Raw genomic sequence first — 24,408 nt, 5'->3', positions numbered from 1 at the left:
GGTCAGCTTAACTTCTAATGTGATGGCAAATCCATAAAGACCATCATAACTGGATAACCAGTTAGCATTCAGTGCTCTACATTATTGTTGCAGTTACAGTAGGAGTATGTTACCGTGGCTTGTCTCTCTGGTCAGTGTAATGTTTTACACTTTTACACCTTTTCTTCCCTTTCCAGAGCCGAGCAGCTATCCAGTGTGCAGTACACCCTTCCTAAAACGCCTGGGGGCGACAGAGCTGACTTCTGGAGGTTCAGAGGGCTGCGGAGTTCCAAGAGGAATTTGCGGAAAAGCAGGGAGGACCTGTCAGCCCAGCCTGTTCAGACCAAGTTCCCTGCCTACGAGAGGGTGGTGCTGAGGGAAGGTAAGAGTACAGAAGCCAAAGGCAGTTATAGCAATAAAATGGGAGGCTTTCATCCTTATTATGCTTTCTTCTTTACTGTAGGACTAAGAAATTTTTAGGTTTGTGAGGTAGCGCTAACTAGGATTTGCTTTGTAAACACTGAAAAATACATGTACACAAAACAAAGGTAGGCTTTTTGTATAAGCAAAGCTTGGATAGTTTGGCGTGTACCAGTTATGTCAGTGCACTAACGGTGTAGCTTCACTTTTCTCCTCTGGCCATGTAAGGTCTTGAATCTGTGTGGTTTTACACCAAATGTATTGAACACGTCTACAAGAACTGACTGTGATGTGATATGTGTAACACACACGTGATGTTGTTGTGATACAGCTGGGTTCCTGAGACCTGTGGTTATCTTTGGGCCGATCGCAGACGTGGCCCGAGAGAAACTGGCCAGGGAGGCGCCCGAAGTGTTTGAGCTAGCCAGTAAGTAACAAAGTACCCTCATGTCTAATATCTCATGTTTCTCTGTCCGTTTTATCGAGACCGTAATCACCCATCACACACGCCAAAGCTGAAAGCTGCTTAAATCTCAGCATGCAGTTCTCACAGGAGTGATTAGTAGCGAGTAGATGTTAAAGTCACTGTTGTGTTCTTATTATGTATGCGACATCTTTAAAAATCCACACTGATTATTTAGATAAATAAGGTCCTTATTAAGGATATATAAAAAATGTTGTTTTAATTTAATTAATTTTACATAATTATCAGAAGTTGGGGATTAAAATAGTCGTTATTCACAGGGCGCAGTTTGGATTTCTTTACAAAACATTTGCCTAGTGAATTTGTTTTTTACTAGATGACCTCCTCCTCCTATTACTACCTACTTCCTGTTCTTTTAATAGGCCTGTTAGTCAGGTTTGTCAAGCTGTGTTTATTTCCCCTGTCACTCTTTCAAACTTCCATTTCCTCTGTTTATCTTTCACTCTTTGATACTCCAAGCAGAGCTAAACACTCGTCATCCACCTCCTCTCACTTGTAGAAATTTCGAGCATCTTTTAATGTGCAGTTTTCATTTTAATACTCGGTGTTGAAATTCAATTACCTGAAGTGCAGAGCCGCACATGCACCAGTGTACCCAAACACATGTTCAGCAGACACATCCACACAACTGTTTCCAGTCGTTGATGTTCATTTGCACAACTCAGTGATGTTTGTGTAACTGTATTTTCTTTTCAGAAACACATCAGCAACAAGGAGGGGAAAGTATGTGACTTGGTGCATCAAGTTTTGTTTCTTTTATTTAATTGAGTGAATGGCAGATAATCTATAAACTAGTGTTTGGTGGCTAGTTCCCTATTCTGTAGATGTTTAAAGAGCTATTGCCTGGTTTATGCATATTAGGGAATAGCACTTTATTTAATTTTCTTTTGTCATCACATTTGGGAGTAACTCTATTATTACATTTCGGCCAGTGACGCACAATCTTGCAAAACTTGACACATGAGACTCGAGACAAAAGAAATATTATGTTGTACTGACTCGCAGCTTTGTAGTGCATGTCTCTGTTTAATTCAAACGTGGAGAATAAACTTTTTGCTGTTATAGAGTCTGCACAATTGACGTCTCTGATCCTGTGTGTCATCGTGATAGCTTCTCTTGTCCTAAGTTGCAGAAGAGATTAGCATGTGCAAGTGAATGACAAAAAGCGTGCTTCCTGCACACAACAACATTTTTTTGTTCGAATTAAATCGAGTGCTATTCTCCGTCTAAATGCAGGTTTCATGTTGAATGACAACAGCAAGGCTGCATGACGAGCCGTGCAGTTTAACATGCAGTGGAGACTGAGCTGGTATTTGAAAAACACATTGACAACCTCATGTGCAAATACTGATAATAATCATAGTAACGATAACCATAACAGTATTGATGATCGTAAAAGGTATGACTGAAGATCAGGATTTACTTGACTAAGCATATTTGTACTTTCATCACCCACTTTTTGCCCATTAATTACACCACAGTGACTGTTTAAAGGGAGGCTCATAAACACAAAATCAAAGTGGACCTACTATGCTTGTTTCCAGCTACATATTTCTTTTTCTTGGACTCCAACAAAGTAGCTCTGCATGATTCACAGTTCCTTCTTTATTACACGGCGTGTCTTGGTGGAGCCCCTCAGTTCATCATCAGCCAGAGCTGTGTGCCTGAAATGGCCATGTCAGTGAGAGGATATCCTCTCTCACTGACATACAGAAACAAGAGTATTAAAAAAAAAAGAACTGGAGTATTTAGAGCAGTCTAAAGTCTGAGCTTTTTTTTTTCAGGTACAAACACTCTTGTTGAATATGGGCGAAAAGCTTTTAAATGGAAGTGCCAATTAGGAAAACTGCTCAAGTTTTAAGGTTTATTTTTAGGCTGTTTTGCTTTATTATTGGATTCAAGTAAGTGGACGATCGAAAGCAGGAAAATGTAAAATACTGTCATAATTTACTGGTGGTGCAAAGAAGGTTTTCAATACATTTGTGGTTCTTTTGACAGCTAGTGTCAGTGTCTTGTTTCTCTGCATGCGCCCATTGCAGATTTAATAACAGATTTATTTAGTGACTGAAAATGAATAGATGTCTCACTTACTGGCCTTTTTAGAATGGCAGAAAAAGAACTATTGATTTTAGCATTTACTTTTAACATCGCTGCATATGCTTGAACCTGTGCATGAATGGTTATGTTTATTTGCCCTTTAATAAAACCCTTTTGATAGTTACAGCCAATGATTGCAGAGCTTAGATGCTACTAGATGGGGCTCTATGATGTATTTGAGGCCTTGCTATCTATTAAGCCTCCTGTGGTGAGCTGACTGCCCTCTTCTGAGCCTTTCTATGCATTTCTAGGCAGGAAGCAATTGCTTGTCTTTGTTTAAATTATAAACCTCTCTTCACATCCTTGCTTAAATCCTCTAGGCTTACAATGGCACCTCAGTCTCATTAATCCCAAATGACCCTCCTGCTATTGTATGTGCTTATTTAATGTCAGTGTTCCTCACGTAACACATTTCCTGCACCATGTTTTAAACTGCTACATGCACTTGCACACACACATTTTAACGCTGGATTTCATTCCCCGAACCTCCCCAAAAATCCGTAATGACCGTTGCATGAGTTGGCTGCTGTCCTCATTTTGTGTTTTATTACGTAGCTGTTTGTATAAACGTACACTTGTCCTCTCCTGTACGAAGATCGTCATTCCCTATTTAACTGCTCTATTTATGGGAGTCGACAACTGCACGCTACAAAGATGTCTAATTGGGGCACAGCCTGTGTTTCTTGGTGTCGTTCTCTTTTGTTGATGTGATGCAGTGACTCTGTCCGTTTGTCTTCCAAAGAGAGTGAACCCAGGGATGCAGGAACAGACCAGAAGAGCTCTGGCATCATCCGCCTGCACACAATTAAGCAGATCATTGATCGAGTGAGTTGAAATGAAATATACACTTGTACTGATTTGAAATTATGGAGGATTGTGGATAGAAAATGTCTTTGTTGCCCATTTGTTTTGGTGATTTTTAAAAACATTGAAAGGAAAGCCAATAACATGCTCAGCTCACTGCTGCCATCTGGTGTTCACTCAAGGAAATTATACATTACCCAAAGTAATGTGCTAAACTCAAGATTGCCTGTTTGTGAATAGTGGAAAAGATGGTTCACAAAATTCTACTTTATGGAGACTCAGTCCTTAAATGGCAAATAATCACATTTATAAAGCGTGTTTTTTGTTTTTATTTTTTGTCTGTACCTGAAGGACAAGCATGCGGTGCTGGATATAACCCCGAATGCAGTGGACCGACTGAACTACGCTCAGTGGTATCCAATTGTGGTGTTTCTCAACCCGGACACCAAGCAGGGCATCAAGAACATGAGGACACGGCTCTGCCCCGAGTCTAGGAAGAGCGCAAGAAAGCTTTATGATCGAGCCCTCAAGTTAAGAAAGAACAACCACCACCTCTTCACCAGTGAGTCCAGTGGAAGGAATAAAAGGGTTCATCCACGGGGCGGGAGGGGTGGAGGGTTTAAGTGGGAGATTTCACAGGGAGCAAAGACGAATTTCACACAGTTGACAAGTGAGAGCTGCAGTGCCGGCTGCTGTCGCAACAGCGCACTTGTTGTGCCTGACCCTGTTCTGTTAAAGTCCTCACAAGTGTGCCCCCAGGCCTCTTTCTCAGCGTGCAGTCTCCCTGTCAAAGGATGTGCTCTAACCATGTTTGAGGAGCATCTGTTGAAGATAAACCGAGCGGGCCGAGAGAGCGTTGCCATCAGCTTCCATTCAGGCTTAAGCACACATTCTTCTCATAAATCATCTTTCTTAACATTATCGTGCAACTGTGCCTCTTCTTAAAATCAGGATGTTTATCTGGTTATTGATCTGTAACAGCATACATACTGGGTCACCAGTGGAGAAAATGACTGTCGTTTAGTTTCTAGTCCAGAGTCATATTGCTCCAGCGTGCAAAACTTAATTTCTAGGAATAAGTGATACAAATGGGTTTTTTTTTGTTTTTTAAAATAATTGTGTGAGTGGATAGAGTTTCATTTTTGCCCCTCCCTCTTTCTGCCTTCAGCAACCATTAACTTGAACAACATGAACGATGGTTGGTTTGGAGCACTGAAAGAAATAATCCAGCAGCAGCAGAACCAGCTGGTGTGGGTTTCAGAGGGCAAGGTAAGACATGCGCACACGTACACGATATTGATGAGATTTCTCTTATCTCAGTCCCCTTCTCATTGTATTCTTTATTTCACAGGCTGATGGAATTGGCGACGATGACCTGGACATCCATGACGACCGCCTTTCCTACCTGTCGGCGCCAGGCAGTGAGTATTCCATGTACAGCACCGACAGCCGCCACACCTCCGATTATGAGGACACAGACACAGAGGGAGGAGCCTACACCGACCAGGAGCTGGATGAAACGCTGAACGATGACGTGGGTCCACCCACGGAGCCCGCCATCACGCGGTCCTCCGAGCCTGTCCGTGAGGACCCGCCTGTCATCCAAGAGCCCCCTGGCTATGTCAGCTACCCGCACACAGTGCAGCCGGACCCCCTGAACCGCATCGACCCGGCTGGTTTCAAGGCACCAGCGCCGCAGCAGGTAGCGTTTCTGAGACCTGTACGTCTCCCCTGTTGTCTGGAGGACGCGGTGTGCGTTAGAAGGGTTTTCTGGAGGCGCTATTGAAGTCACTTTTTTGTATTTGCAGTTAATCTATTAACTGTTCTAAAACAATATCAACGGGAAAGTGAAAACTTTTGTGGTCAGGTATTTATCATAATACATATATATATATATATAATATATATGCAACTATAAAGAAATATATATCTTTATTTATTATAGTATTTATTTACCTATTTGCCTCTATGTGTGTGTTTGACTGATATTTGTGGGCGTGTGTTGTTTTTTTTTGTTTGTTTTTTTTTTTTTATTTTGAAGAGGAGAAGACTTCATACCTTTACTATTACTCTTGCACTCTGTATTACCACAAGCTGTCTTATTAGTGTGACTATTACTAATGTCACTGAGTGAGGGAAAAAAAGAGCCAAAAAAACCCCACTTCTGTCTGTCTAAGTGTCTGTATCAGTATTCACCTATGTGCACTTCCTGCCTTTGTTCTACCTATGATTGGGACTGTGACAATATGACACCAGAAAGTATTATGTGCATGTTGGAAATGCCAGTGTTAATCCAGTGTACCTGTGAAATGTATTTATCACTACTCTATTGGTAGTTGTGATATTACAGTCTAAGCATTTGTCGTCTCATGATGTGTTAATGAACATGAAAAGGGAGAAAACGACTTACTGTATTGTAACCATAGAATTAAACTCGAGTTAGTATCACCTAACCTTGAAAACTTGTCCTGCTGCTAATTCCTAACTCTCACTTGCTATTGGTTGATCTGTAGCTACTGTTAAATACGGCGGCGAGTGATAGGCTGTTTGTATCAATGTAAACTGTAGGGGTAAACAAAGAGCAGACCACTGTAGAGGGGGGGCTGAGAAGGTAGAAACACTTGTACTTCACCACAGTGTGTCAGCGCATGTTATTAAACATTTTTGAACCACTTCACAGAAAGCAGAGGCCGCTGCTGTCCCTAGCATCTCCCAGCAGCCTGAGCCCAAGGCTGAGACAATGCCCCCTGCTGTCGACGTTACTGTAAAAACTGTAGGGGCTCTGAGCTCTGAGTCTCCTGCACCTCCCTACAGCCAGTCAAGCCCCATCCCAGAGGCTGGCTCACTTAGAAGGCCCACACCTGAGGTAGCACCTCAGAGCATCTCGCCAGAACCTCTACAGTCTGGACTGGGCAGTTCAGAACCAAAGGTATCCATCTGATCGTCACTGGATGCTCCGTGACCCGGCCCGGCTCGGCTCAGCTCGGTCTGACCTGGCTGAACTTCTGTGCTGCTGCTACTGCTGCCTGTCCTCCTATCTTCCTCTTGCTGCCACGCTTCCCTCTCTTTTCTTCTGCCCTGCATGTCTGCTGACCACAGTGCTGCCCAGAAGAGACAGATGTGTGTGTGTGTGTGTGTGGTGTGGGGGTGCAAATGTGTGTGTGCAGATGCTGGTAAACAACAGTGGGCTTGAAGGGTGATGGCTGCGCTGATAGGCCTACGTGTAGAAGAGCAGTGGATATCCTGCAGCTCTGACTGTTGCTTATATTCTTTGCATGGCTACATTGCGTTTGCCTCTGTTAACCAATAGCAGCAGATCTCTTTGGGCTGTGTTTATCAGTGCAGACTGAATGGATTGTTTCTTTGTAAAAGTAGCCATTCATTTTCCTGAAACTTTATTTTCCTCCTGTCCCGCATGTATCTATGAGGACAAAACATTTGGCCATGATAACCTTTAACAGAAACAGTGTTTAGCTGTTGATGGAGAATTAATGGTTACTTCTTAAATGTCAGGGTTTTTAAATGTGCTTCTGTAAAAGGAGTTTGTGCTTCGGTCCTTAAATACTGTTTGTTGTTTTGCGACTGCACCAAGACAGTGGGTGACATTTTTTTCGTTCCCGTTTGTTTACTACAGATCGGCACGTCATGCCTGAAGCAACCAGAAATAATTTTTCTAATTAGTGAAAGGAGTTTTAATTAAGCGTTATACGCGCTTAATTTTGTAATTTTATTTTCATTTTTTTAGTGAAGGTGAGAAAAATGAACCCCATTGTTTTGTTGCGCATTTCAAAAACTTTATTCTTTCTTTATTTAAACTCTGTTTATGTTTCTGTGGTACATTGCGTTTTGTTTTTTTAAATTATCTTTTAAGCTGGAGTATTTGGCTGTGCTGCAATTTCTGTTAAATCTAATATATTATCTGACTAGTAACTCCTCCCTCTCAGTTTCTCTATTTCAGGTCTTTCCCTTCTCGTTTCGTCTTCTGCAATTCATTTTGCAGATTTGTTTTTTCTTTAGTCTGCGTGTGTCCAGTTTTCCATTTCACATAATTCACATCTTTGCAGTATATGTTGGAACCTGTGACGTTGTTAACCTCCTTTTTTTTGTTGTGTATTTCTTCGGTAGATGTTTCAGAAGGATCCGTACAGCACAGACAACATAGGCAGAGGTGGTCACGGCATGAAGCCTGTGACGTACAACCCTCAGCAGGGTTATCACCCTGACGAGCAGCCGTACAGAGATTACGACCACCCACCCAGTCGGTATGACATCAGCAGCAGTGGTGTCGGCGCTGGCTACCAGGAACCAAAGTACCGTAACTATGAGACCTATGACAACAGCGTGCCTCACTATGACCAGCAACCGTGGAACCCCTACAACCAGCCGTTCTCTACTGCCAACACCCAGGCCTACGATCCCCGTCCTCCTTACGGCGAGGGCCCCGACTCTCATTACACCCCTCCACTGCGCTACGACGAGCCGCCACCTCAGCAGGGATTTGACGGACGACCTCGCTACGGCAAACCGACAGTTTCAGCACCTGTCCGTTACGATGATCTTCCGCCTCCTCCTCAGCCGTCTGAATTGCACTATGACCCAAATTCTCACCTGAGCACATACCCCTCAGCTGCCCGCTCACCAGAACCCGCTGCCCAGCGGCCGGCCTATAACCAGGGACCAGCATCGCAGCAGAAAGGCTACAAACCTCAGCAGTACGATCCTGCTCCAGTGAACTCCGAATCTAGCCCCACCCTTCATAAAGTCGAGACTCCCTCACCTTCACCTGCTGATGTTCCAAAAGCTGCACCTGCAAGAGATGAGCAGCAGGAGGAAGATCCAGCCATGCGGCCTCAGTCAGTACTGACGAGGGTCAAAATGTTTGAGAACAAACGCTCTGTGTCCGTGGACCGAGCCAGAGATGCCGGGGATTCATTTGGGAATAAGGTAAACTGGCATGATATGAATTTCCAATTCTTCAAGTTACTTTCAACTTTTAGGAAATTAGCAGCTTAGAAGAAGAAAACATTTGTTTTATCCCTCTGATAAATTTCATTGCTTTTCCTGCTTCAGGCTGCAGATTTGCCCTTGAAAGCTGGTGGAGTAATCCCTAAAGCAAATTCTCTGAGCAACCTGGATCAAGAGAAGACCTTTAGGTAAGCCTATAGTTGCTGTTCAAAATGTCTCAGTTTCATTTTGGCTCTGTATTGTAAACTCCTTTTCATCTGCTTTGCTCTAACTTCTGCCATGTGTTTTACCTTCTGGACTGTGTTGTTACACCAGCAGAGGGCCAGAGCCTCAGAAGCCTCAGTCCAAGGGATCCGATGACATCGTGCGCTCCAACCATTATGACCCTGATGAGGATGAGGACTACTACAGGAAACAGTTGTCTTACTTTGACAGACTGCAGGTTGGCTCCAATAAACCCCAACCACAAGCACAGTCCAGCCACAGCTTCCCCAGGTGATTCTCACTTTCCCTATTATTTCCATATTTTTGTCTTTTTCTTTTCTTTTCCTTAATGTTTTTTATATTTCTATCTAACTTATGCTTTTCATTTTGTGATGTAGGATGGACTCGGTGGAGAAACCAAGTCCACTGGAGAAAAAATATGAACCAGTTCCCCAAGTGACACCAGCTGTGCCACCGGCCATACTGCCCAAGCCCTCACCTGATGGTAAAATTGACAGTAGTCAGGATTTTTATCTCATATAAGATCGCGATCAAAGGGGAAATACACTTGTGTTCTGTACTGTAGAGCTTTTTTTTTGGCTGATGTGCGTTGCTCTTCTACAGCCAAGCCTCCTGCTCGAGAGGACACGGTCCAGACCAACTTTCTTCCTCACAAGAGTTTCCCTGAGAAGTCTCCAGTCAATGGCACCAGTGAACAGCCTCCAAAGACGGTCACTAGCACTGGGGGTTTGCCCACATCCACCTACAACCGCTTTGCGCCCAAGCCCTACACCACCTCTGCCAAGCCTTTTTCGCGCAAGTTCGACAGTCCTAAATTCAACCACAACCTCCTGTCCAATGACAAGCCTGAGAGTGCTCCCAAGGTAAACCGATTTTGGCCCGAGGTCTCACAGAGTCAAATACCGGTATATGATGGTGCAGGGGAGGTTGCAAGCTTTAAAATCAATGTGTGTTTGAATCAAAGTCAAATGGCGCTCTTAATGTAACCTCGGCTGTCAGCCTTCGTGTCACATTAAAATCATGAACAGGGTAATACAGTTTTTTAAAACGTAAAGAAAAGTTTCCAGTGTTTTTTCAAATTTAATGACCAACAGGTTTTTCTGAAATGTTGGTGGCATGTGCTAAAATTTCTAAAATGTTTAAATGAATAAAGTGTCCCATTTAAACCTCTTGCATCTGTAACAGAGCTCGAGCCCGGTAAAGCCTCAGGTACCCCCACAGCCCCATAACACAGACCAAGACAGTGGCCTGGACACTTTCACACGCACAACGGACCCCCGATCCAAATACCAGCAGAACAACGTAAACGCCATGCCCAAGGCCATCCCTGTGAGGTAGGAAGCTATGTCTGAGTAAATTTAAAGGTAAAGGTTTATTATTAAATATAACAGTGTGACACTAAAGCCGTTTGTCTCCCAGCCCCAGTGCCCTAGAGGATGATGAAGATGAAGACGAAGGTCACACTGTGGTGGCAACAGCTCGTGGTATCTTCAACTCTAACGGTGGCGTTCTGAGCTCCATCGAGACAGGTGTCAGCATCATTATCCCGCAGGGTGCCATCCCCGACGGCGTGGAGCAAGAGATTTACTTCAAGGTCTGTCGAGACAACAGCATTCTGCCGCCACTCGACAAGGAGAAAGGTAAGATGTTAAAAAAAATGGAGGAAGAAAGAAAACAAAATGTATTTTTGTTTTTGTTTTGGAGGCTTTTTGTTCTTCTGCTGTCCATAAGTGCTGTCCACATGTACCGCCATATATCCATCTTGCTGATCAACGCCCTAACAAAAGGAATGATTCTGAGTATCCTCTGAAAGAACAGTCTGTTCTGTCTCTCCTTGATGAGGCTGTTATGAGTCCAGTCCAGTTTTTTTTATTTTTTTATTGAATTGAATGGTAGGGTAGTTTCTTTATTGCCCTCCCCATTGACGAAAAAAATGAAGAGGTGAAGCTTTCATTCCTGTGGAGTATGTCACTGCTTTTTGAGTTTAAGAAGATCCCATTCCACCATGTAATGAAGCTTTAGATCAGTCCTTGTAACACAGTAATCCACTGTAACCACACAAATCAATAGATACCTTAGTTTTATGAAATTGCCTCAAGGTCTTCACTCCATTATTTATATGATTCTGGACAGAAATGGATGTAAGCTCTGCAGGTTGACTGGATGGTAGAGGCAGACTTTATATTCTTAGATCAGTGTGACCAGTGATTATGTGGAAATATGTGACAGCGTAGAATGGTTCACGTTTTAGTGATGCACATTCAGAGAATCTGAAACTGCAGCTGCTTTTAGCTTTACAGTGAGACTTCACTCAGCAGGCAGCTGTTTTTAGTGAACCATCTCTAAAAACCCATTGCACGCTACCTGCTCAGCCTCAAACTGCTGGCAGACGGTGACTTAGTGGTGAACATGGAGAAGAATTCAGCAGCTAAGCAGACAGATAATTCCCTCAGGAGCTGGTAGAGAATAATCAGAGCCAAATATTGTAATCAGTTTTGTTTTAAAAGGCAGTGATGCTGGTGCTGTTTCAGTAGCAAATGAAGAAGTTGGAGTAAAATATGTTATTAGAACTAGTATAACATAAAAGCCACAATTTTCTGCCGATGCTACGTGTGAAAAAGGAAGACTGCTGAAAATGTCTACAGCTGGTTCTCTTGCTGTCACAAAGATTTTTATCCCTTTGTTGCAGCCATTATCATCCACGTTGTTAGAGTCTCACCAATTTATTGGCAGGTCGATATTATTGGTGACTATTTTGTCGATCTGTCAGTATTGGCATTTAGTTAAAGTAAAGAAGAGACGGGAGAAACCCCCTTCAACCATGTTATGAGTGCTGATTGTGCACAGTTTGTCCACCAGATGGCACTCTGCAGCTTTCCTGTTTGAATCGCCACAAACGCAGCATTCAGCTGATTGGCCAGGATCATTAAAAGATTCTGATCCCTTATTTGATGCTATTGCTTGGGTGTTGCATTGATTGAATGGCTGTTGGGTGGATGAAATCCGTAAATGAGCATTTATTAGTTCAGTTTCATCTCAAAACAAAATGATGATTCAATAAATTGTTTTATTATATAGATTGTCATGAAACCCAATCCAAATAATCTCATATGCCTAGAAGCAAAAAGCCAACAAAAGCTTTAGGCTAAAAGGACATTTTATACCTGTGTGGGTTTGTGACAGAATGTTTAACCCCGCTGTGTGTTTGTATTTGCAGGAGAGACTCTGCTCAGCCCTCTGGTGATGTGTGGACCTCACGGCCTAAAGTTCCTGAAGCCTGTGGAGCTACGCTTACCTCACTGTGCGTCAATGACCCCTGATGGTTGGTCTTTTGCTCTAAAATCCTCCGACTCCTCGTCGGGTATGCTGTGCTCTCTCTGTTCTTCTGGGGTCGTTTGGGCTGGCTGTGTGACAAACTGAGGGTTTTGGGGTCACTGTTTTTAATCAGCTTTTACCCCTAGTTTTGATTCTTCTCTTTATCAAACATCCAACTCTCAAAGAGAATCAACCAGATGATGTATGACACGATGTTTGAGAATCAATGTAGGGGGGAAAATCCACCTTATTTCATAATTCTGGCTTCAAGTCGATTCATTTCCTGTATTTTTACTGACTAACCCACAGTCTCTTACACTGTACCACTGGTTTATTCATTTCACATGCTGAAACTTCAGCATTTCCCTCTTGCTTCCTCTCAATCATCTTAACAAGCTCCTCTCATTTTTTCTTTTCCATTTAACATGCATGCACTGGATTCTTGGCTGCACTATAATTGAACTTCATCAGGTGTAATTACTCTGTAATGCATGCTTCTGTGCTCAGATTCATATTTTTCACATAGCCGCCCAATCCCGACCTGAAGAACAAACAGCTTTCACAGATCTTCTGGAAACTGGGACGCTGTCATAAACGATAACTTATGTCATTATCCTGCATAGAAATTAAAAAAACACAGACATGTTGCTATGATGTCAGGCTGTAGCTTTCTAAATTTAGCTCTCATTTTTCAAAGTGTTCCTATTTGAAGGCAGCTTTCAGGTGGTGAGAAATTGAATTTTCATGCTAAGAACTCTTCCAGACTTACTGGAAGAGTTCGGCACTCTTATCAGTTTATAGCTAGTGTCACTCTGCTACATAGCTCCAATAAATTTAGCTACAATTACAAGTTAAACATACGCAGACTGCAGAATTAGAGGGCCTGCAGTGTGACGCAGGACTTGGTTTAGTTCAAATGTGTCGCTGCAGGTCCTTATCTTTTCATATTTGAGTTGTATAAAGCAGGATATACACTACAGTGTCAAAGTACAAGTAAAACCACAAAGGAGATTATTTCTGAATACTAAATTCTATATTTGTACTGTACTGTAGACAAAACAAACCTCTTCAAACTGGTTTTCATTTAATCTATAACGTAACTGAGCAAACCAAGAAAGGCCCAGAGTTCGAACCCGGGTTAAACATCTGTATACAAAGAAAAATGAGAGCTGAACACATATGAGGGAAGCAGCTAAATTAGCCTTTTCTTCAAACTGTCCTTCCCATATCCCATCTTCAAAAACAGTGGTCATTTTGGCAGTGGTCAGGATTAGCTGTTAATTAGCCTCATTTTAAGGATGAGACATGGAAGGCTGAATGAGATGTCAGCTCACTCTGTTGTCCTGCTGAATTGTGGGCGGATTATCGGGCTGCGTCGTAATCCTCTTATTGTAAAGCAAGGCCACTCTCCGGCCTCCTCCTGTACCCTTCTGTGGTTTTCTTCGCACTTTGCTTTGTGCTTCTCTCTTTTTTTCTTTTTCATTTTTTTCACCCGTTTGCAAGTCTCTGCTTCTTGTTGCGCCCTTTATCTCTGCTCTGTTTAAATACTTACGTTACAGCCAGTGTGATGCAGTTTTGCTCTGTAGAAGAATTTGTTTGTTGTTTCTAATAAAAAGCAGAAGTTTGGCATCGTAGTATATTTGAAGGGTTGATCCCATCAGTGACCAGAGAGTGAGATGAAGCTACGGTGCTGTACTTTGATAAGCGACTGTTTTGTTTGTAGTTCTTGCTCCTTTCACACATTTTAGGATACACCTGTAATGTATTTGTTAATATATGTTTATTAAGGATACAGTGAGGGTGAAATGAGTGATTAACAGAAACTTAATCGACTGTTTTGACAGGGGTTCTTTTGTCATCTGTAAGTAAAATGTCAGATTTCTGCTCTCAGGTGTCACTTTCAGTTGATATTTTCTATTCTATGCAATTTAAAGCAGATTTTTTTTTTAACTGCTTTATCATACATACGCCGCCACAAAATAGTTTCTGACAAATGGATATGAGATTTGTGACTTCCACATTGGAAGAAAGTTGGCGGCTATTGTTGTAAGGTCACATACTGGCATCAAAGGAAGGAGGCGAAAGCCCGGAACTCATAACTCAAATGCAGTTTTTTATTTGAAGTTTTAAAGGTCGGCATTTTGGCTCTCTGCCTTCCGTAGGATAAAATTTAATGTATTGCAATTATCATGAACATCAAGAATTACTTGCAGACAGACTTTATTAGTGTCTAAGCTACAGGCGCTCTGTGAAGCGCGTGTGAAAGAACATGGCGATGACTGAAGGACAGAATTGAAAGCTTGTTTTGTGCTTATGTCGAGCACATAAGCAGTCAGCTCGAGTGCAGAGCCGACAAGCGGCCAATGAGTTCATCGAAAGGAACGTTTTTGTGTTCTGTTTGGACTAAAAAGGAAAGATAAATGTTGGTGAGGCGCGTTAACAGCTCTCAGAAAAAAGGCAAACAGGTGTCGACTCTGCACATATAAGCTCTACACCTGCGCCTCAGTCGGTGCTGTTAATCAGAGCACTTTACACACAGCCGCTTGAGCTATAGCTCGCACGTCTGTGACAGTGAGCGGCCATGTAAGTGCTGGTCTGACCACTGGGAATTAGTTGCATCGTGCTATACCTTCAGAGCCACAGCCTGCCCACAGTAAACAAACTTTCAATTAAGGCTTTCATCTGAGTTATAAGTGGTGCTTTTAATTTACCTGAGCAGAAGACGTGGTTATCTTCGCTTTAATCTCTTCCCTGGCGCCGAGTCTTTAGATTAAGCCCTCCCCTTCTTCTATACAAAATATGTGTTTTTACTCATTTCTGCTTCTTTTGGATGTAAGAACATCCCTATGGAGATTAATGTGCAGTTTGACACTAGAAAACTGTTTTCACATCATCCTGGAAAGCTTCACAGTGCTCACCTGACATCTCATTTCTACTGTGTGACATGACAGCTAAACGTGGCACAAAAAGTACGGAAATTTGCGTTTGATCGATTGTTTCTTTGTTGTAACGATGCTTCTTGGCATTGAATTTTATACCGTTGGAAAGCCTGTTTATTTTCTCTTGATTAGTGCCACATTTGAAAGAAAAATGTGGGTTGAGCAGCAGAGTTGAGTGTCTGCGTTGCCAGATCTTCTCTGCCAATGCCAAACAGCTTATTCTGTGACCAACACAACCACAACTTGGTGACCAGCATGAGGAGGAGGAGCCAAGCTGTCATGGCTATTTAAGGTTCTTCCACATGCTGCCGAGGTCCCTGTTTGTTAATTGACAACATGTCTTGTTTCTTCAGAATACAGTAAACGACAACACTGCACCACTCAACTCTGCTGCTCAACCAACAAAAGCATTTTCCTTATAAACGAGTCAACATTTAAGGGGAAATAAAACAGCTTTCCAATGGTGTAAGAGTTTAACGCCAAGAAGCATCGTTACAACAAAGAAATTATCAACCAAACAAATGTTCCTACTTTTTTGGGCTAAGTTTAGTTCAGCCAGCAGCAAGTCCACGTATGCACCAGGGGATGGAGAGAGATGTCCACCAGTTAGTATTTTCATGTCAGACACAGATTGTCTGACACAGATCTAAAGTGGAGCGTTTCTCTTTTAAGAAGAAGCTTTTAAAGTATGGCTGTATCAGTGAAGAGGCTGCACACACACTGTGACATGCACTGTGGTCAGTCCTGTATTGATGGACCTCTGCTGAGCTCGCTCTGCCTCCTTTGATTCCTCTTGGCACAGATACGCATGTTTATAATTGCAATTGCACTCAGACCTCACAGTGACCAAGGTTTAATTTGCAGTCAACAAGAGGCTGGGGACATTCAATAAAAACACCAAAGAGGTTTTACTAGTCTCTCGCGCTCCTCCGCCTCGGATACGGGCTTTAAACATTCACATAACGTGGCTCACAAACCATGAATATCATTAACTCGTGCAGGCAGGGCTCTTTTAAAATGAAAGCCCGAGTTCATGACTGTTAAAGAGAGGTTTGGGTGTGAATTTTTACATTAAAAAAAAAAGAAAAAAAGCAGCTAATATCAACCCCCCATCTGTCTGTCCTCAGGTGATCCAAAAAGCTGGCAGAACAAGTCTCTCACCGGAGACCCCAACTACCTGGTGGGAGCCAACTGTGTCTCTGTGCTCATTGACCACTTTTAAAGAAGAGGCAGCAGGTGTGATGTTACCGAATGTGGAAGAATGGCGGATGAAATGAAGACGATGGGCACGCACGCAAACACACACGTATACCACTACACACACACACTGACAGACGCACTCCAAGCAAACAAACACACGGGATAATAGAGCATGAAGAAGACCCAGACAGTGCTGGACGAAGGAGAGACACCAATGATCGCTACGAGCTGTTCTTTAAACTCAATTTCAAAGTTTTGATGTAAAATGATGCATGCCCCACGTCACTGACGATTGACACTTATATATAAAGCAATGTTTAATGTAATTTTTCTTTTTTTTTTTTTACAAAATTATAGATGGATGTATGGCTTTTGAGGCAGCATACATGCTTGAAAAATCTGTGTCAGTGTATTTATGCTATATATGCCTACAGTATATATATATATTTACTTCAAATTGGACTCAAATTCGATTGCCAGTCGACATCTTGTTGTTTTTCAGTGCAGGGGACTGAATTATTTGTTTGTTTTTTTTCCCCTTCCACATTGAAGGAATCTTACTGAAGGTTTGATACAGTTGGTTTAAGGAGGTGGCAAGACATGAACCCAAGAAGCAGCAGCACATTTTTAGAGACGTTCTTCCTACACTTCTCACTCTGTTCTTCCTTTTCTTACCTTTTGTAACTTCTTCTCTTACTGAGCACCACCTCTCTCCTTCCAGCCTGAGGGAGATCTATGCATGTTCCTTACTCAGGTCCAGTAGCCTCCTCGGTTCCTTCCTCACATCTACTTAATATCTTTCCTTTCTCTGTGCACTCTTTGCACTCACACAAATAAGCAGTGATGCCTTATCTGCAGATTATTCACTTTTCATTAAGAAAAAAAAACAAACTAAGTTATGATAAATTATGGTATAATGTCATTTGTTTTGCCATTTTTTGTGAACCCTCTGTATAAATAAACTTGGGTTTAGCACACGCAGAAACGGTTGATAAAAGATAACAAAGGTATGCTCTTCTTTTATCTGCTATGCATTGCTTAAAAACAAAAAACCATCTGAGAAGAAGTGGCTGTAAATAAAGCTAGCATATTGCCTTGTTTCTCTTTTGTTGTAAATGAACTTTTTGTATGTCTTTCTTTTTTGTATAAAACTTAGAGAAAACATGTTTTAAAAAAGCAGAAGGAAGTGAAAGTGGTTATCTTTGTATTATGGGCATACCTTCAAGTCTTTGAATTGTAACCTAACAATAATACATCACACCTTTTCTACCGATATGTTGCCACCGCTATTTTATGGTCTCAAAAAGGTCGTCTTTTTTTAAATTTTATTTCTATTTTTATTACTTTGTCCACGTAGGGTTAAGGAAAGTCTTTGTGGCTCAGATGCATTTAAAACATCTTCATTTGGAAGGGTGTGCTCTCAAAGTGTCCCTCTCACTGATTTCTGATACTGGATGCTATATTGTGTGCCCTTAAATGTATTTTTGTACTAATAGACAATATATTACGTATGGCACACCAGTACTGTTTTACTTTTAGATATAACACGGCTTTATTGGATATTAGCTCTTCACTTGTGGCTGACTTTTTTTTTTCTCCTCTGCAACACAATTTTAAGTATACCACTGTATTAATAAATAAAATCATTTTTAAATTAAAGAGTGGATAAGGTTTTAGTTATTTTTTTAACCTACAGGGTTTTGTATTTCCGCCGCTGCTTTCTGAGTGGAAATGGGCTCCGTCTGAAAGGTGCCTGGCCTCTCCCTTAGAGATGGGGGAAGGAGTTCAGCCATCCAGGAGGGGCTCAGAGTAGAGCCGCTGCTCCTCCACATCGAAAGGAGCCAGTTGAGGTGGTTCGGGCATCTGATAAGGACACCTCCTGGGTGAGGGGTTCTGGGCATGTCCCACCGGGAGGAGGCCCCGGGGCAGACCCAGGACATGCTGCAGAGATTATATCTCTAGACTGGCCTGGGAATGCCTTGGTCCTCCCCCAGACAAGCTGGAGAAGGTTGCTTGGGAGAGCTGGGCTTCTCTGCTTAGGTCTGCTGCCCACAGATAAGCGGAAGAAGATAGATGGATGGGTATTGTATTTATATATAATATGCAGTATAGTGCAAAAGGTTTTAAGAAACCGCCCATTTCTATATTCTTTTCAGATAATTGGTCATAACAATGACCTCGAACACACTGCTAATGCAGTAAAAGCATACCTGGATATAAAAACACAAGGTCCATAAGACCCACTGCAACAAGTTTTATGGAAAATTGAATCCAAATTGGAAATTTGTGGTTAGAATTATGGTCAACATATACAGAGGAGTTCAGGAGAGAAGTGCAACACTCAATGTCTACATTGGATTTGTCAGAGGTCAGATTTTGGCCCACCATGCAATTCCATCGGAAAAGTGTCTGATTGATGACAACGATACCAAACACTCTGCCAGTGCAGTAAAAGACACAAAAACGACACCACGACACTGTCAGTCATGGATTGGCCTCCCCAGAGCGGGACCTCAGCATTATTGAAGCAGTGTGAGATCATTTTAACAGGAAACAGAACAAAACACAGCCAACATCCAAAGAAGAGCTTTGAGTGTCCTTCATGAAGCCTGACGAACTATTCCTGAAGACTACTTAAAGAAATTAAAAGAAAGCTGCCTGACAGAGTTAAGACTTGGTTGAGGACATCTTTCAAATAACCAGTTTAATAAACTGTAGCTTTGTTTGAACTATCCACATGAATGCTTGGCTATATTTTATTTCAGCAGCTGATACATAAAATATGATTTCATCGTTTTATCATGGACTTACAGTCATGAATGGATTATAAAATATATTTACACTATTTAAAGGTTTCAGGGTTAATAAAAAATAAATGTAGCACTTAGTAATCAGAAAGCAGTAAGCAGCATCTATGACACTAAAAAGGAAAAAAACAGATTAGAGTATATTGTGATTTAAATAAAAAACAAAAATCACCGCTGCTCACCGCTTGGTGGCGCTGGTGAGCTGTGAATGGGTCTTTTCCGCAGGACGGAGCTAATCTTTCAGCTGTGGAAGTAACGTTTATTATTATTATTTTTCCATGTATTGACGCGACTTTAATGGTTTTTGCTTGGTTTCTTTGAAATATCTTTCATAAAATGCGTGAAGAAAACCACGCAGCACCTGAAAAACCGGTTTAATACAACATCTGCAGAGCTGATCGCCTTGCAGGATGCAGGTTGCTATCAATCCCTATGAACCGTGAGGTCCCAGCACAAGTTGAGAAATCTTGTTTGGATATGTTAGTGATCACAATTAATATGTATTCGTATCGGACTTTGTTTTGCATGGCAAACTCAGACCTGTGACATATTTTACTGATGATAATTGGAAGGTCTAACTCCTCGGAGCTCCCCTGTAGTGAAGCTTTACTTGCGTGATGAAGGACAGGACAAAGTCAATGTTAGATGCCCCGATGGAGCTGCTGGAGCTAAGGTTAATCCGCACTCACTTTAAGCCATGAAATCCAGACACACGTGGACTTAAAATGTCAGTTTCTTTCATTTATTTTAATGAACCAATTACACATCAGGAGGGGTAACAAATTACGGGCAGATTTTCTTTATTATTACTAATATTTTTAGTCTTTATTGTTTCCTGATAGCGCAGGAGTCCTTCTCCCCTCCTTCACCATCAGGAGTAAAACACACTCCGTGTAGCCCGCCGCCATGTACACGCGCAGAGTGGCACATCTCCAATACGCAGTGTGCATCTCCTGTCCTGGCTGTTAGATTTGCTGTCGTCTGTGAAAAGCACGGCTGGTGCCTCTCACACCGAAGAAGAGAAAAGCCGCTCGCTCAGACCTGAGAGGGGGGTGTTCAAACACTTAAAGACCCAGAAAAAAAGAAACCCATCAACGTGGGCTCAAACGTTTAGGCGTTTTAGTGCGTTTAGGAGGAGTGTGGGTTCATTGTGTGTGTGTGTGTGTTTTTTTTTTTGTCCACGCGCGTCTTTATCCAGGCTTCAGCCCTCGCTTTTGAGTTGTTGGAGAGCCTGCGGAGGCGAGCATGACAGCCTGACAATGGTGCAAGGCTGGCTGACAGCACGATGAAGCGTTTGGGGCTTTTTCCCTCTCTTTGCGTCTTGACTTTTCAGGAATGGGCTCTTGTTGGAGCAGTCAGCGAGGAACTCCGGAGGTTTATTGTCCGTGTTTCGACTTGAAGACGTCCAGAACATCTGTGCGTATTTTGGTAAACATCCGGTGGCTCGTCCAGCCCGCTCTTTGCTCACCTTTCTCCTCCCATCAGCCGCAGAGCATCTCTAATTGGAGGGACTCCGAGCATCTTAAGTGATGGAGAAAATCTTCCACATCGGACTCTGACTTCGACTCACGCCGTTTGCCAGATCACTGCGGGCCAAATACGCGAGGCTTCTGTTTCTGATCGGATGTTGTTACCTTTATTTGCTACACCTGCATTTGTGTAACCCGGTTCGGTCGCATCGTTTCGTCACAATGCCGGTGAACGCGCTGCCCCGCGGCGGCAGCAGTGGCTTAGGCGGCCCGGGGTCTCTGAGCCCGGCGTCGCTGTCCCGCAGTCTGTCCCGGCTGAGGGAGTACCGTACCCGGACGAGGATCATGCTGGCTCTGGGAGTCTCTCAAATGGTCCTCGGGAGTCTCATCCTGGCTGTGAGCTTCGCGGCTCTGGCTCTCACCACATCACCCAGAGTCCGGCACTCCTGTCCGTTCTGGGCAGGCTTCTCAGTGAGTAAAACACTCGCACAATACACGCATTAGGAATCAGTCTGGATCTGAATTATCTTCAGGTGTTGCAGTCTAATTGGAGACGAACATCATCGGCTTTATTTTATTTTCCAAAGCATGTGGAGGAAATTGGCTATTTGGGGAACACTAAGTTGATTTTTTTGTAACATAAGGATTTTAGAGGGCTCTAGCTGGTTTGTCTCAAGGAGAGAGCTAAATCACTTGGCCATGACAGAAAGAAATTAGCTTCTAAATGAATTTTTGGAGGACAGAGCCAATCTTATGCAATTAGCTTTGAGGATACAGAGCCTCTGTGGTAACCAGTGATACCACACACACACACACACACACACACACACACACACATAGAAAGATGAGGATATTTTAAAGCCTTCAGCACAGTAAGATACAGTAAGATACTTTGGGATAATCTTTTTCTTTTCTTTCTGTGTGAAATTTTCATGCTGTTTTCTGTAAATATTTATGAACACACACTTCCTTGTTTTTTTTTTTTATCCTACCAGAGACCTCGAGCAGGGCTTGCTCCATTAATTATAGAGGCGGTGGGACACAGTACAAGGGTGAGGGGAGGTGTGCAGCATGAGGGCCATCTGCCTGTGTGTGTGTGTGTTTGAGAAATAGCATGCGTCAGAGCCTGTGTGTGGGAGTGTATGGGTAATAGTAAGCAACCGCAGGGATCAGAGTTCAAAGGTCAGCGCACTTTCTTGATCAGTGCCTTGGGCAACTTTTCTGCAGAACGTGTTACAGGTCTACCAGCCTGTTGTGGTGCATGTTGAAAATCTGAAACCTGCATCTTTTGTGGTTTGATTCAGCTGTGCATAAGTTTTCCAGCCTCAAGTTTGCAGAAAAAAAACCAGTCCTTAAAATTTAATATAATGAGATAAATCATGAAAATGAGTCTAAGCAAAAGCAGATGAGAAACAAGTATTTCCGTCTTCAGGAAAACCACAAAACCTGCCTAGTAACCGATGGCTCCAAACTCGAGCATGTTCTCAAGAGTGCTTCACTGTTTGTCTTTTACACGAAAGTAGGTTTGCAATTAACATCAGTGAATGCTGTAACATAATCTCAGGGGGAAATGAAATAAACGAATCACACAGAAGAAAGATTTTGCCTCTCTAATCCTAAGATATCCTTGTAAAATGTCCCAGTTAGCTACCTTGTGGCTTGAAATCAATCCTCTGTCAGGTCATTTCAGAGGAAGGATGGTGTGTAACGTTTGGAGAAAATGCTTTGGTTGAGAAAGGTGCTGGAAACAAATAGCTCACCAGCAGAAAGAGACCATCGGACACTGTGGCGCCAAAACCCGAGATAATGCGGTTGAGTTGAGCTGCCTATCTGGAGACAAATGATGGCAGTGATTTGCCCACAGGCAACGAGACACTGAAAGTCACTCTTTGAAATATCGAGAGCCATAAAATGCTCCGAATGACTAAAACATTTCCACAAGGCTTTTTTCTTTTCTTCTTTTTGGTCATGATAAATGTTGCAAAAAAGAAAGCAGTTTTTCAGCACACTGATGCCTCGCATCAAATTGGTCTTAAAGGAACATGTTGCAGCTATTTCAGCTTCAAAATCATTTTGATCTTTCAGTGATGTGTAATTTGTCACCTGATGCCTTTAACACCTGTTCCTGTGCTCGGTATCTTGGGTCAAGTGGGTATGATCTCCCAGAAGCGTGTAACACGTTAAGCCACAATGCCACACACTATGAACTATTAGTCCTCAGCTGGCTATAAGTTTTCATCGTTTCTTTGTTCTCTCTTGCTGGTTTGTCATAAATGAGACTCTCTGTTGTGTACATGTGCAGAGCAGCCTGTGTGTGGCTTTTTGCTAGAAGTACTTTTGATAAACTAAAGCTTTCTCTCATTTGTTTTTATGATAGCTTTTATATCAGATGTTTGGTTAAATTACATTTTACACCAGTCATTTCTGTGCAATATCCTATATTCCTCTACCTTGTGAGTCAACGTGGTTTCTTGGCTTCTGATGGAGCCTTCGCCACTTCCAGAGTGAAAACAGGTGCAGCAAAGCATCACTTTGTGCATAATAGGACTTGAAATGTCAAATTATAATATCAGCAAGAAAAATGAGCGAGTTCAATTTAAAGAAACTACATTTGCATTTTGCAAGGAGATGATGAATCTGCAGCGTCTTGATCGGGTAGAACAAGAAGCTTTTTGCAGCTCTGTTCTGTCAATTGACTCAATAATAAGATGAGTGTGTTTGTACACAAAAGCCCACCATGTATAGTTTTAAAGACTTTGTAGAGCGAATCTGATTTTTGATACAGAACGTGTCTGTCTCCATCACTCGATGTGAGTGAATGTTGTTTTTGAGCAGCTAGCAGTCCTCATGGTGTGAAGACAAATATGTATCCCGGTCAAAGCGACTACACGAGCCTCGCCTGCTGCTGACACACGTCCCGGACGCCGGGGGTAAAATGATAATGCTGTGCTTCTTAACGGCAAGGTAATTTACTTAGTATTGAACCTTGAAGCCACTGAGCTAATGATGAAGGTGGCAACAAATAGTCAGCCTATGTACTTATTTGTGTGTGTGTGTGTGCGTGTGTTTGTACTCTGGGAGTGTCTGCGTACAGTAACTGTGGGACATCATTACAGATCTCTGTGTGATGACTTGTGTTGTGCGATCTCATCACGGTTGCATCGAGAAGAAAAGGCACAATCTTTACTTCCTACACAGGCCAATCACTGCTCTGCTGAGGCCGCTCCTCCTCTTCCCACACACACACACACACACACACACACACACACACACACACACACACACACACACACACACTTGTTTTCATATCTTAGTGATGACATCTCATTGACATAATGCTTTCCCTGCCTGCTTACCCTAACCATCAAAAATGAATGCCTAACACTTAGCCTAAATCTAACCATAACCTAATTGTAACTCTGACACTAAAACCACATTTTGAGTCTCAAAAGTGCCTTCAAACTCATGGAGACAGGCATTTTGTTCCCATAAGTGACTGTTGGTCCCCACAAGTATAATAGCATGCCAATTTTCTGTCCTCACAAAGATGTCTAAAGATGAAGACGCACACACAGAAACATTAACACGCTTATCCCACCTCAATGTTTTGCATACCTCCCTCAGACCCTCCTTATTTTCCGCACTCTGGAAAAAATATTCTTTTTGCAGCTTTGATGTTCAGAGTTTACACACACACACACACA

The 24,408-nt window shown here is 42.5% G+C and overlaps 2 protein-coding genes across 6 annotated transcripts in view; both read left to right on the top strand.

The window, feature by feature from the left end:
- Positions 1–18,087, top strand: part of tjp1a (tight junction protein 1a) — a 100,704-nt gene extending 82,617 nt beyond the window's left edge. For 3 of the 4 annotated variants that reach the window (XM_005724288.2, XM_005724290.1, XM_005724291.1), the window contains 17 exons: positions 177–361; positions 731–826; positions 1,580–1,606; positions 3,723–3,805; positions 4,136–4,346; positions 4,953–5,053; positions 5,136–5,486; positions 6,465–6,713; positions 7,910–8,728; positions 8,855–8,937; positions 9,065–9,244; positions 9,352–9,458; positions 9,578–9,837; positions 10,160–10,308; positions 10,394–10,614; positions 12,192–12,335; positions 16,356–18,087. In XM_005724288.2, coding sequence (XP_005724345.1) covers positions 177–361; positions 731–826; positions 1,580–1,606; positions 3,723–3,805; positions 4,136–4,346; positions 4,953–5,053; positions 5,136–5,486; positions 6,465–6,713; positions 7,910–8,728; positions 8,855–8,937; positions 9,065–9,244; positions 9,352–9,458; positions 9,578–9,837; positions 10,160–10,308; positions 10,394–10,614; positions 12,192–12,335; positions 16,356–16,450 — 3,361 coding nt within the window. In that variant the 3' untranslated portion in view covers positions 16,451–18,087. The remainder of the gene's footprint in view (positions 1–176; positions 362–730; positions 827–1,579; positions 1,607–3,722; positions 3,806–4,135; positions 4,347–4,952; positions 5,054–5,135; positions 5,487–6,464; positions 6,714–7,909; positions 8,729–8,854; positions 8,938–9,064; positions 9,245–9,351; positions 9,459–9,577; positions 9,838–10,159; positions 10,309–10,393; positions 10,615–12,191; positions 12,336–16,355) is intronic. The other variant, XM_005724289.2, reaches the window with a different exon arrangement.
- A 2,030-nt stretch (positions 18,088–20,117) lies between these two features.
- Positions 20,118–24,408, top strand: part of fam189a1 (family with sequence similarity 189 member A1) — a 112,457-nt gene continuing 108,166 nt past the window's right edge. For both annotated transcript variants that reach the window (XM_005724287.1, XM_013908480.1), the window contains exon 1: positions 20,118–21,175. In XM_005724287.1, coding sequence (XP_005724344.1) covers positions 20,927–21,175 — 249 coding nt within the window. In that variant the 5' untranslated portion in view covers positions 20,118–20,926. The remainder of the gene's footprint in view (positions 21,176–24,408) is intronic.

Source organism: Pundamilia nyererei, unplaced genomic scaffold (genome assembly GCF_000239375.1).
Source record: "Pundamilia nyererei isolate P.nyererei 1_Seehausen unplaced genomic scaffold, PunNye1.0 scaffold00011, whole genome shotgun sequence".
Classification (NCBI taxonomy): Eukaryota; Metazoa; Chordata; class Actinopteri; order Cichliformes; family Cichlidae; genus Pundamilia; species Pundamilia nyererei.
This window is presented reverse-complemented; position numbering and strand designations above follow the sequence as displayed.